General features: G+C 46.7%; 1 protein-coding gene across 1 annotated transcript; it reads left to right on the top strand.

Annotated features, from left to right (window-relative positions):
* Positions 1-3,963: 3,963 nt before the first annotated feature.
* TMEM247 (transmembrane protein 247) lies at positions 3,964-12,623 on the top strand. The gene is made up of 4 exons (XM_010364313.2): positions 3,964-4,080; positions 4,778-5,098; positions 8,585-8,832; positions 12,542-12,623. The coding sequence occupies exons 1-4, from the start codon at positions 3,964-3,966 to the stop codon at positions 12,621-12,623; spliced, it is 768 nt and encodes a 255-aa protein (XP_010362615.2).
* The last annotated feature ends 577 nt before the right edge of the window (positions 12,624-13,200 follow it).

The raw sequence follows: 13,200 nt of genomic DNA, 5'->3' as shown, positions 1-13,200 counted from the left end.
TTCACATCCCTTGTAAGTTGCAGTCCTAGGTATTTTATTCTCTTTGAAGCAATTGTGAATGGGAGTTCACTCATGATTTGGCTCTCTGTTTGTCTGTTATTGGTGTGTAGTAATGCTTGTGATTTTTGCACATTGATTTTGTATCCTGAGACTTTGCTGAAGTTGCTTATCAGCTTAAGGAGATTTTGGGTTTTCTAAATATACAATCATGTCTTCTGCAAACAGGGACAATTTGATTTCCTCTTTTCCTAATTGAATACCCTTTATTTCTTTCCTCTGCCTGATTGCTCTGGCCAGAACTTCCAACACTACGTTGAATAGGAGTGGTGAGAGAGGGCATCCCTGTCTTGTGCCAGTTTTCAAAGGGAATGCTTCCACTTTTTGCCCATTCAGTATAACATTGGCTGTGGGTTTGTCATAAATAGCTCTTATTATTTTGAGATGCGTTCCATCAATACCGAATTTATTGAGAGTTTTTACCATGAAGGGCTGTTGAATTTTGTCAAAGGCCTTTTCTGCATCTATTGAGATAATCATGTGGTTTTTGTCTTTGGTTCTGTTTACATGATGGATTATGTTTATTGATTTGTATATGTTGAACCAGCCTTGCATCCCAGGGATGAAGCCAACTTGATCATGGTGGATAAGCTATTTGATGTGCTGCTGGATTCGGTTTGCCAGTATTTTGTTGAGGATTTTGTCTCTGCCAGGCTTTGGTATCATAAAATGAGTTAGGGAGGAGTCCCTCTTTTTCTATTGATTGGAACAGTTTCAGAAGGAATGGTACCAGCTCCTCTTTGTACCTCTGGTAGAATTCAGTTGTGAATCCTTCTGGTCCTGGATGTTTTTTGCTTGGTAGGCTATTAATTATTGCCTCAATTTCAGAGCCTGTTATTGGTCTATTCAGGGATTCAACTTCTTCCTGGTTTAGTCTTGAGAGGGTGTATGTGTTCAGAAATTTATCCATTTCTTCTAGGTTTTCTAGTTTATTTGCATAGAGGTGTTTATAGTATTCTCTGATGGTAGTTTGTATTTCTGTGGGGTCGGTGGTGATAGCCCCTTTATCATTTTTTATTGCATCTATTTGATTCTTCTCTCTTTTCTTCTTTGTCTTGCTATCGGTCTATCAATTTTGTTGATCTTTTCAAAAAACCATCTCCTGGATTGACTGATCTTTTCCTCTAAACTGCTTTTCTTGCTTCATTTCATTCATTTGATCTTCAATCACTGATACCCTTTCTTCCAATTGATCGAATCGGCTACTGAAGCTTGTGCATGCATCACATAGTTCTCATGCTGTGGTTTTCAACTCCATCAGGTCATTTAAAGACTTCTCTACACTGGTTATTGTATTTAGCCATTCGTCTAATCTTTTCTCAAGGTTTTTAGCTTGTGATGGGTTCGAACATCCTCCTTTAGCTTGGAGAAGTTTGATCATCTGAAGCCTTCTTCTCTCAACACGTCAAAGTCATTCTCCATCCAGCTTTGTTCCATTGCTGGCGAGAGGCTGCATTCCTTTGGAGAAGATGTGCTCTGATTTTTAGAATTTTCAGCTTTTCTGCTCTGGTTTCTCCCCATCTTTGTGGTTTTATCTACCTTTGGTCTTTGACTGATGGTGATGTACAGATGGGGTTTTGGTGTGGATGTCCTTCCTGTTTGTTAGTTTTCCTTCTAACAGTCAGGACCCTCGGCTGCAGGTCTGTTGGAGTTTGCTGGAGGTTCACTCCAGCCCGATCCTTCCTCTGGAAGCTTAGTCCCCGGCGTATGAGGTGTCCCTACTGGGAAGTACCTCCCAGTTACACTACTCGGAAGTCAGGGACCCACTTGAGGAGGCAATCTGTCCGTTCTCAGATCTCAAACTCCACGCTGGGAGAACCACTACTCTCTTCAAAGCTGTCAGACAGGGACGTTTAAGTCTGCAGAAGTTTCTGCTGCCTTTTGTTCAGCTATGCCCTGCCCCCAGATGTGGAGTCTACAGAGGCAGGCAGGCCTCCTTGAGCTGCAGTGGGTTCCACCCAATTTGAGCTTCCTGGCTGCTTTGTTTACCTACTCAAGCCTTAGCAATGGCGGACACCCCTCCCCCAGCCTTGCTGCCACCTTGCAGTTCGACCTCAGACTGCTGTGCTAGCAGTGAGCAAGGCTCGTGGGTGTGGGACCCTCCAAGCCAGGTGCGGGATATAATCTCCTGGTGTGCAGTTTGCTAAGACCGTTGAAAAAGTGCAGTGTTAGGGTGGGAGTGTTCTGATTTTCCAGGTACCGTCTGTCATAGCTGCCCTTGGCTAGGAAAGAGAATTCCCCAACCCCTTGCACTTCCTGGGTGAGGTGATACCCTGCCCTGCTTCGGCTCATGCCCCGTGGGCTGTACCCACTGTCTGACAAGCCCCAGTGAGATGAACCCAGTACCACAGCTGAAAATGCAGAAATCACCTGTCTTCTGCATCACTCACGCTGGGAACTATAGACTGGAGCTGTTCCTATTTGGCCATCTTGGAACCCCCCCACCTCCTACCCTATCTAATTTTCACATCGGTGCTGCAACGTAGGGAAGTGGCTAAATCTTTTTAGCCATTTACAAATGACTACACTTTCCCTTGGTCACACAGCTGGAGAGAGTAGCAGAGCCGGAATTCTAATGCAGCCCTTTATCTTTCCATATTGCAATCCTGCTTTCAGCTACCAAAGATGTTTTGCTGCTGTTTTCACAAAATGGAAGATGACAAAATATATTCCCCAGCCCTCCATTCTACCCACATGGGAGTATGAATGACAGGTTGTATTAGTGTCCTAAGTTTGCTGTAACAAAGAACCACAGACTGGTTGGTGTAAGCGACAGAAATTTATTTTCTCACAATCTTGGAGACTCAACATCAGAAATCAAGGTGCCAGCAGGGTTGGTTCCTTCTGAGTACTGGGAGAGAATGATCTGTTCCAGGTCTGTGATGGTTAATTTTATGTGTCGATGTCACTGAGCCATTGGATGGCCAGATCTTTGATTAAATGTTATTTCCGGGTGTTTCTGGAAGAGATTAACATTTGAATTGGTGGACTGAGTAAAAGCAGTCTGCCCTCCTCAATGTGGGTGGGCTTCATCCAATCCATGGAGGGCATAAATAGAATAAGGCAGACTGCTGGTTGAATTGTTGCTCTCAATTCAATTGCCTGACTACATAAGGTGATCCGTCAGTCTCCTCCTGCCCTTGGACTGGGACTTCCACCATCAGTGCTCCTGATTCTCAGACCTTTGCACTCACTGGAATTTATACCACCCACTTTCCAGGGCCACCAGCTTGCAGATGGGAGATCATAAAACTCCTCAGCCTCCATAATTGCATGAGCCAATTCTGTGTAATAAATGTCATTTTATGTTCTGTTTCTTTGGAGAACCCTAATACAATGCATCTCTCCTTGGTTTGTAGATGGCCGTTTTCTCCCTTGTCTTCACATCATCATCTTCTTACAGGGACACCAGTCATACTGGATTAGGATCCCACCCTAATGATCTCAATTTCACTTAATCACCTCTATAAAGACCCTGTCTCCAAATAAGGTCACATTCTGAGGTATTGGGGGCTGGGATTTAGGACTTCAACATAGGAATTTTGGGAAAAGAAGGGGACCTGGTTTAGCCCATAACAGGGTTTGTGGAGCTGAGACGTATCCCAACACAATCTTCATTTTAAAAAGGAACCCAAGGGAACAGATTTCAAATGGTGGAATTCTGAGTTTCACAAGGTGGAACTCTAGTTTTCAAAGCAATCCTTATGGGCAGGAAAGGCCCATCCTGCAGTTCTTAATATTAGCATGTTAGCACCTCAAAGGTGTCACGCCCTCCACCAAAGGGGCCCTAGCAACTTGTAGAATGTAGGTTATTATGAGGACACGGGATTGTGATGGCGGCCAGGCTGTGGAATCTGGTGAGGCCAAATGTCAGCAACCCCACCTGGCAGCGTTCTGGTTTTCTAGATGGCAGCAGAGGACAGGGAGATGATGGAAGCCCGGGGTGCAGGAGAAAGCTGCCCGACCTTCCCCAAGATGGTGCCTGGTGACTCCAAGTCTGAAGAGAAGCCAAGGGCTTGTCTGGTAAGGGGGCTGCTGTGTCTCACTGACCCCGCCTATTCCATCAGGGGGAGCAAGAATACTGTAGGAACACATGATAGGAGCTGAGTACTTTGAGGTTCCAGATAGCTGCCAAGAACATCAGGTGACATGTACCCCACCCGTGTAACTGGCACCCAGCTGTCACCAGGGACCAGGTAGCCCTCCATAAGATTGTGAAGTCACATGAAGATGGCTTTGGTCTCCTCCATCTACCTCCCCACTTGGGGCCCTTCCCTTGCTGGGTGGATAGGACCTGGCTCCCCACAATAGCCCTCTTCCTCGTCCCCAAATATTTAGGTTCTCTCAACTCAGACCCTAGGTTTCTTTCTCCCTCTGACTGGTCTCAAAGTCAGGTCGAGTTGAGGATGGGCCCGGAAGTTGCCTCTTTGGTGATCTGAAAAATTACTAGGAAAATGGACATCCATCTACTCAACTCGCAGTGCCTCCACTTGCAACTTTAGGGCACCATTACTTGGTGCTAGTTTGCCCTCTCCTTCTTGACCCTCAGGTCCTGACAACTCTGGGTAAGAACACTTCTAATAAGAATTCAGCCTAGATCTTTTCAGTTCAAACACCCCAGTCCACTGTGGCCTGGGGCTGTGGGAGTTCCATGGGGTCGAGGACAGCCCCATCCTGACTCCTCACAGTACCTCCCCGCTCCCTGCTTCCCCTGCCCCAGGAGGCAGAGTCCCAGAAGCCAGACTCCTCCTCTGACTACTTGGAAGAGATGGAAGCTTGTGAGGACGGAGGCTGCCAAGGGCCGCTTAAATCGCTGTCCCCCAAGTCCTGCCCTGCCACCAAAGGCCAGGCAGGCGACGGACCCAAACCCGCAGAGCTGCCCCCGGCCCCTGGGACTGAGCGCAATCCCGAGATGGAGCTGGAGAAGGTGCGCATGGAGTTCGAGCTCACACGGCTCAAGTACCTGCATGAGGAGAACGAGCGGCAGCGGCAGCATGAGGTGGTGATGGGGCGGCTGCAGCAAGAGGCAGCGCCCCGCCTGGTGGGTGACAAGGAACGGGGAACTGGGAGGAGGGAGGCCTGGACCTGCGGTCCTGTGGGGCCTGGAGCAGGCGCTCACCTTCCCTGGTTTGCACGGCATCCCAACCTGCAGATCCTGGATCTCGGCTGAAAGGGGCTGAGCATCCACATGGGCGGTCTCCAGCCCTCTCTGCCTTGGCTCACTTCCAGAGATGTCGGCTCACTGCCTTAAAGCTCGCTACTCTACCTGGCCAGCTCTGTTAAACAGAGCTTCCACGGGGAACTGAGATGTGATTCTCTAAGGAGAGCTGAGGCTGGGAGGGGCCCCAGAACCACATCGCCCACCCAACAGCATTTTTGGTAGCTTCAAGGAAAAGTCTTCAACGTTTCCTCCCTCTTCCACCGCTCACAAGTCCTCTCTGCATCTCTTAAAATTTGGTGCCTGGAGGCTAGACCCAGAATCCCCACTGCAGCCTGGCCAGTGGTTTTTGACAGAACCATCACCTCCCCGATCAGGGCTATGTTTATTCTGTTGGATCATACTGCCTTCTAGTCAACTGAAACAGCCATCTTTTCACAAGAAGTACACCACTCTTCCCTAATCTGTATTAAATAGGGATAAGAATGCCGGACTTGAGATTAAATGGGATGTGAAAAGCTTAGCACAGTAGTTAGGCTATTGTAAGCATTCAATAGTGGAAGATGTTTAAAGCAGTGTTTCCTGGGCTTTAAAGTCAGAATGTCCTGGGTTAAAATACCAGGTATAAACTCCCTGACGCTGGGCAAATTACTGATTTCTTTTAGCTTTGGCTTGCTCATCCATGAAGTAGTACCTACTTCATAGGGTTGTTGTGAGGATTCAATAAGAGAACACATGCAAGGCACTTTACAATTAGCCCAGCACATTAAGTCAGCACTCAATAAATGTTAGCTATTACCATTTTTATATACTCATGCAATTCACTTCTTGACCCAAATGCAACAACATACATTTATCATTTTTCAGTTTTATTGGGATGTGATGTATTTGCTGGGCTTCCCAGCTCTGAGTCATCCTCAGTTCTGAGAACCGTGCCTTCTGCCTTTATCCAAGTCAGTCATTGCTGTAATTGTTGAGGAGGATGTGACCTAAAGTAAATACCACTAAATGTCTCTCTATAGGTTGGCAATGTTCCATTAATCATCACCCTTGAGTTACATTTTATCCTGCTAACATTTCTCCACCTTATCCCAAAAACAGAGACGCACTGTCAAATGGTTTCCCAAAATAAAGATATTATATTACCTATAGCATTTCCCCAATTGACTAGTCCCATTTTTGTTTTTGTTTTTTTAAGAAAGTAAGGTTGGTTTTGCATCATTTGTTCTCAATGAACACATGCTGGCTTCCTAAACAATTATTTTTTTTTTCTGTTCACAAAACACCTGCTTCATTATACATGAAATGATTTCACCAAACTCAGTCAAGCTTACCAAACTGGGATTTCCAGAATCTTCCCCTGCTCCCACCCCCTTTTTGAAAAGTCTAGAAAATATTTGCCTATTGCTTAGACTTTAGTGCACTTCCTAATATTTTTGAATTCTAAGTTCCATTTCCAAACTTGTGACTTTTCTCAGTAGCCTGGGATAAAATCTGTCACAAAGTGGACCCTGAAACTATTTAAAGCAGATATGATATTGTAACTATGCCTTTGGCCTGTGTCTCCTTCTAACCATATTTATTTTCCCCCCTTTTTAGTTTGACAATCTTTCTCCTCCCTGGATGAGATGAAAATCTTTGGTATATAGTCATATCTCGATCTCTCTCTCTCTCTTTTGCTCAAAAAATAGAACATTGAAAGTATTTTGAAAAGTCTAAAGGGTTTCACAAGCACATTTTTTTAATGAAAGTCATAATGATCACCTATCAGCATTTCAGACTGAAACACGCGCAGACTGCAGAGAGGTGGCAAAGTCCAGGGATCCAGAGCCATACTGAGCCTGCAGAGAACCATCGGGTCAGCCCCGCCCTCCACTCCCATTAGAACACTGGATTGCTTTCTCTGGTCTCCAGCTTTCCTAGCTATTCATTTTAGAGGCAGCATCACCAGAGTCATTTTCTGTCCCCTCAGTTTGGTCTAGTTGCCCTCACATTTTGTGTAGCTGTTTCAATAGTGATGTGTCCCCATCCCCCAGCCTTTGGCGATAGTTTACAAACGTGTTTACTTTTTGTGCATTTACTAAAAATTGGAGAGTTGACTTGATGTTGAAGCTTCCCCTCTTCTCTTTTTCTGGGAGGGTAAATAGATGGACAGACAGAGTTTATTGAATTGAAATACCTCTTTGAGTGTGTTTCTAGCTAGTTTAGGGCATCTTGGTCCCTGCCACCTGGTGCTTTCCAAAAATATGGCATGATTTTTACAAATATTTTTTAAAATAATGCATGGGTTATGCCCTCTTAACTATGGATCAAAATAGTGTCAGCTTTTGCCTTACTTATACATTGACACTTTCTACAGTTAAAATGAAGACTGTGGGGCCCCAATTATATAGATTCAAGAAAAGAGCAACCCGCAGGCAGAATTAGCCAGACAACTCAAGCTGCTTTCCCCCAGCCCAAATATTCTGAGGGTTTAGGAAGACCCCGTCACCAATCTCTCAGCACCTGCCTCCAGGAAAGACCAAACTCTGGACGGAAGGACCATGGACTGATGCACGTGATGTGTGTCAGGACCCAGGGAGTCGGAAACAGTCATTTATATGCAAGGGACACCGTGTTATTGGGCCACTGTCCAGGAAACTAGGTTGAATGTCAGGGCACTGTGAGAGAACACTCCCAAGACCCAAGATCCAGATGTGAGGCTCTTGGAGTCAGAGAGAGAAGGCCCACATGTGTGGCTCCAATGGGCAGTACAGACTGTAAAGAGAAAGGAAGGTGGTGGCCTGGTGCCCCAGTCAGGAGGGGCTCAGAAAGTAGAGCCCCTCAGAAAGTAAAAAATGATGAGTTCCTTCTATGTGCTAGTTGCCTGACTAGGAATGTTTCATTATCTCAGTTTTCCTCCTTGTGATCTTTTATTTATTTTTTATTTTTTTAGAAACAGGATCTTGCTGTCTCACCCAGGCTGAAGTTAGTGGCATGAGCTTAGCTCACCATAACCCTGAACTCTTGGGCTCAAGTGATCCTTCCACCTCAGCCTCCCAGTAGCTGGGACTATAGGCACACATCACCACATTTGGCTAATTTTTAAATTTTTTTATAGAGACAGGGGTCTCACTACATTGCCCAGGCTGGTCTCAAACTCCTGGCTTCAGGCAATCCTCCCACCTTGGCCTCCCCAAGTACTGGGATTATAGGTATGAGCCACCTTGCCCAGCCCTCATGATTTTGGAAATGGGCACTATTACCCCTTCCTTAGGTGAAGATGATGACCTGAGGTCACATATAGGCAGGGACAGAGCAGGACTGAACCTAGATCTGCCTGGCGCCAACAGTGGCATCACCATCTCCACTGTCTTCTCTCCCCCACAGTTTTCAGGAGGCCTCCAGAACCTCCTGCTGCCCCAGAACCAGTTTGCCATGTTCCTGTACGGCTTCATCTTCATTCATATCATCTATGTCACCAAGGAGATGGTCTTCTTTCTCTTCGCCAAGCACTACCTGTTCTGCATCGCGGCCATTTTGCTCTGTTTGATTAAAACTTTCTGGTCATACTTCCAAGTGCTTTTGCTCTCTCCACCACTGGGAACCCTCGCCCCTGCCATGCTAGAGTGTTATCAGTGCGTGATCCCAGCCTCCCGGGCACCTCATTTGTTCACTTTGTGCCTCTGCTCAGTCAGAATCCACTCTTAGGAAGGGCCCTGCTGTCACTCATTTACACCTGAGAGTGAAGAAACATATTCATGCCCCCTTATACAGAGCCTGAGTTGTCACTGTGGACACGATGCTTTATCCCAAGAGGAAGATATCAGATGTTAGCAGGTCAGGGAGATATCTGCAGGGAAGGAGTGTTTAGAACACCTTTCCAGAACCCTAGAAGTACATCATGACCAAGCTGCCTTGGGTTTTAGCACATCTGCTCGTGTTCATAGACCTCTGAGGGGTGGGAAGCCTGTGATCGGCTTGGGAGTGGCCCCAGCCCCCATCTTCTGCAAAGATGTCCATGTCCTAATCCCCATGAATACTTCATATGGCAAAAGAGGCTGAGATGTGATTGCGTTAAGGACCTTGCAGTGGGGAAATGATCCCAGATTATCCAGGTCGGCGCATGGTAGTCACAAGGGCCCTTGTAAAAGGGAGGCAGGAGGGTGTGAGTCAGAAAGGAGATGTGACCATGGAAGCAGGGGCCGGAATGACTCGGGGCTGTGGGTCAGGGAATGTGGGAAGCCTCTAGAAACCAGAAAAGGCAATAGAAGGATTCTCTGCTAGAGCCTCTGGAGGGAGCCCAGCCCTGCCACCCCATGTTAGGCTCCTGACCTCCAGAACTGTAAGAGAATAAGTCTGTGTTATTTTAAGTCATTAAGTTTGTGGCAGTTTGTTACAGCAGCCACAGGAAACTAATACAGGAGCCAAGACTCCCAATCTCCCTCCAGCTGTGCCAACATGGCAGGATACCATCACCAGGCCACATTTAGCACTGGGCCTGAGCAGACTTGTACACAGCTGGCCTTCAGACAGCATATGGTCAGGCCTCATTTAGCACTGGGCCTGAGCAGACTTGTACACAGCTGGCCTTCAGACAGCATATGGTTAAAAAGGAGAGGCAGTGAAGCTCCAGGGAGCCCGGCACAGGCCTAGCTGAACCTGGTGGACAAGGGGTATCCCTATCACTGAGCTGTGTGTTCCCTGGATGAGGCATGTGGCAAAATAAGGGCATACTCCTAGGGGACATAAGGAAGGAGGAATTAAATGCCTGATTAGACCCAGAGGACGTCATTAATTCTACTCTATTGGAAAGCTGGACATAGGAAAAAAAAAAAAAAGTTGGCACATACCCCCACCCCTATACCCACCTAGTAATCCAAGCACACAGACTCACAAAAATGCAGAAAAGCTAACCAAGGAACAAATACACTGACACAGAGATTCCAAACAAGCATACAGTTGTCCACCGTAGAGAGGTTCACAGCCCCTCAAACACACAACAACCCAAAGGAACAGACTTTGAACACCAGAGGGCTCACGGTCAGGCACAAAGGGAAACTGCCCCACATGTCCGCAACAAAGAAAAGGGGTTCAACTCCCCCAGTCACCAGCCCCTCAGCCCTTCAACACACAAACACTCCTTGCAGACTGTCAGCTGTTCTGAGCCCAGCAGCCCAGCCACGATGGCTGGCTGTGCCACAGGACACTTTAGTGATAATGTGGTAAACTGACGAGGCTAGACACAGCTGTGCAATTAATCAAGTCTTTATTGACCCCTTCTCTCCTCTGGCATAGGGCTCTGCCTTAAGAGGGACATGAGAATAAGTTTCTGTCTCATCGGCTCTTGAGCGACTCTCAGTAAAATCACGTGAAAAAACGCCTTGGGACTTCAATGTCAGTACACATTATCATGCTGTTTAAGTCCATGGTGACTTCTCATTTCCCACCCGGCTCCATATATCCATCCCCACTGACAGCTGCATGTGACAGGCACTTAATTTGGAAGTGATAAAAGTATCATTTCTCATTAAACTTTCAAGGATGGGCCATTGTGGTGCGGGTCACTTCTTCCGATTTTATTTGATCTGGGTTTCTGCCCCATGGGGTTGAGGTGAGAGATGGAGATAAGGATAGCAAAAAGTTTAAGCACCTATTTACCTTCTTAGAGCAGACAGAACTGGGCATTTATAACACACACACACACGCGCGCGCACAAACCAAAAAAACACAAGTGCTATGAGGTCATTTAATCCATCCATCTGTTGCCAGGTAAAACTAGACTTAAATACATTCCGTTTTCTTAATCTTCAGAGAAAGTAAACTCCCCTGAGCAGTTAAGTGAGCATCTCATCCCACATCTTTAGCCACAGGCATGAAGTCTACTCTTCCCTATTGTGTTTGAATACTGAAGCCACTAGCCTTAGATCTGCCCTCTAGGAAAATGAGAACTACTCATGGTCACTCCCCAAACTTAAAACAGATCTTCTGGTTCAAATGCAAAGCAGAAAATCAGAAGAGAGAGGGTGGCAAAGGATAGGAAAAAGGCCCAGCTAAGCAGTTACCAGCCGGGTAACAAGCCAATGTACAAGCGCCTCTTCAGCACCAATGCTAACATGGCATGCACCCTAAGTCCCTAAGGAGGCTATCATCACCAAAACCCTGCAGGTAGAAATGTATATCATCTCCACTTCACAGCCAAGGATACCGAGGTTCAGAGAGGTTAGACTTAACCGAGACACCCCAGAGCACATGTTCTTTCCATGTTACCCTGCTCCCAAGATCCTGCCTTGGGAGGATCTCACAACCTTGCTGGTGAGATGACTTTAACACACGTGAAAATGTAAAGCAGCTATCAGTATACAGACCTCAGCTATAAATGAGATCATAGAAGAGCTCCCTGGAGCCCAGGGTGATAGAGGAAGTCTTCTTGAAAGACAAGCTCATAAGGCTAGGTAAGTCCAAACAGGTGGAAATCAGGTGGGATACCTCACACAAATGAAGATCAGGGTGGGAGTGTGTAACGTGTATCCAGGAGAGAAGGGTCACTCTTGCTCCAGGGAATGGTGTAAAAGGCAACAGACCTGGAAAATTGGTTTGGGGCTAAGTTTTAGAGAGCCTTGAATATTGGTCTGAGGAATATAAACTTAATCCCTTGGGAAACAGGTAATACACTAAAGATTATAGAGTGGAATAGTAATTCAAAACATAAATTTAATAATAATAATAATATATATATATATAAAAAACAAAACAGATAAATAAAAGCCTTTCTCCTTCTCCTTTAATTCCTGGGGACCACTTTCCTGCCTGGACCTTCCCATTTCCAGACCAGAAACTTTCTGAGGTCCCGAGTTTGAGGATTACTTTCAGCTGTAAAAGAAATCCAGCCACAATGGCTTCACCAAATAGAAGTTTATGTTGCTCACATACCAAGAAGTCCCAGGTAGTCCGTCCATGGCTGGTGAAGCTGCTCTCAAAGTCACAGAGTACCCAGGTGGCGCCTTCCTCCACCACCACAGAGCTCTTAGCCTCAGCCCATGGCGTCCAGCCTCGTAGTGTCAAGTCAGCCGAAGCAGCTCCAGGTACCAGGTCCACTACTCCAGATCAGAAAAGGAGCTGCCTTTTAAAAGCTTCCGAGGAAGCCCCACCCAGAGACTTCTGCTTATATGCCATTGGTCAAACTAAGGTCATGTGGCTGCACCTATCAGTAGGGTGTCTGAGGCGGTAAGTCTTTTGCGTGGACACTCTTGCAGCCTCAAACAAAATTAGAATTCTGATAGTATGAGTGGAGTGGGGAGACACTGAATTAAGCAAATAACTGGTGTATCATCTCTAATTCCTTAGGCCCAGCTCCCACTCCCTTCCTGAGCTGCTGAGCCAGAAAGCCTTGGTTGGGTTGAAACCATCGGGTAGAGCACAGCCGTAGCCAATCTGGGCCTGGCCACTGCTGCACTCGGCTTTAAGGAAGAGTACTGCATACCACAACAGGGAGGTCATGGTTTTCCCTGGTCACACACCTGGAGCCACTCTGCCTTCATCCTCCTGACTGCTGCCTGAGGCCCCATGACCTGACACAACCAGGGCAGCAGACTGGGAAGGGTACTCCTCTCTGTGCCAGGTGCCCTCAGCAAAGCTGCAAGGGGAGGCAAGTTGGACTCCAGAGCCCTTCCCCTTCCTGGTCCCAGATCCCACAGAACAGAGCCCGGAGCCAGTCAGGAGACTATGGTCAGCCCACGGACACCAAGCTGCTAAAGTCTATGTATAAGAGATTGCACTCATTGCAAAGGACCACTAAGTTTCAGCCTAAATAATGAAGCACTAATAGTAAAGTTTCAGGCAGGCTTAGGGAGAAAAAGATGGGTGAATCTTTCCTGCTCCCTAAATGGAATATTGTAGGTTGCCACCCTGAACCCAAGGACAGGACTACAGTTGGAGAGACTCAGGGACAGGAGGGTTAAGTCTTGATTCCAAAGGCCACTTTCCTGCCATGTCTATTTCTAGTC

The sequence above is a fragment of the Rhinopithecus roxellana genome, chromosome 17, assembly GCF_007565055.1.
Source record: "Rhinopithecus roxellana isolate Shanxi Qingling chromosome 17, ASM756505v1, whole genome shotgun sequence".
Classification (NCBI taxonomy): domain Eukaryota; kingdom Metazoa; phylum Chordata; class Mammalia; order Primates; family Cercopithecidae; genus Rhinopithecus; species Rhinopithecus roxellana.
This window is presented reverse-complemented; position numbering and strand designations above follow the sequence as displayed.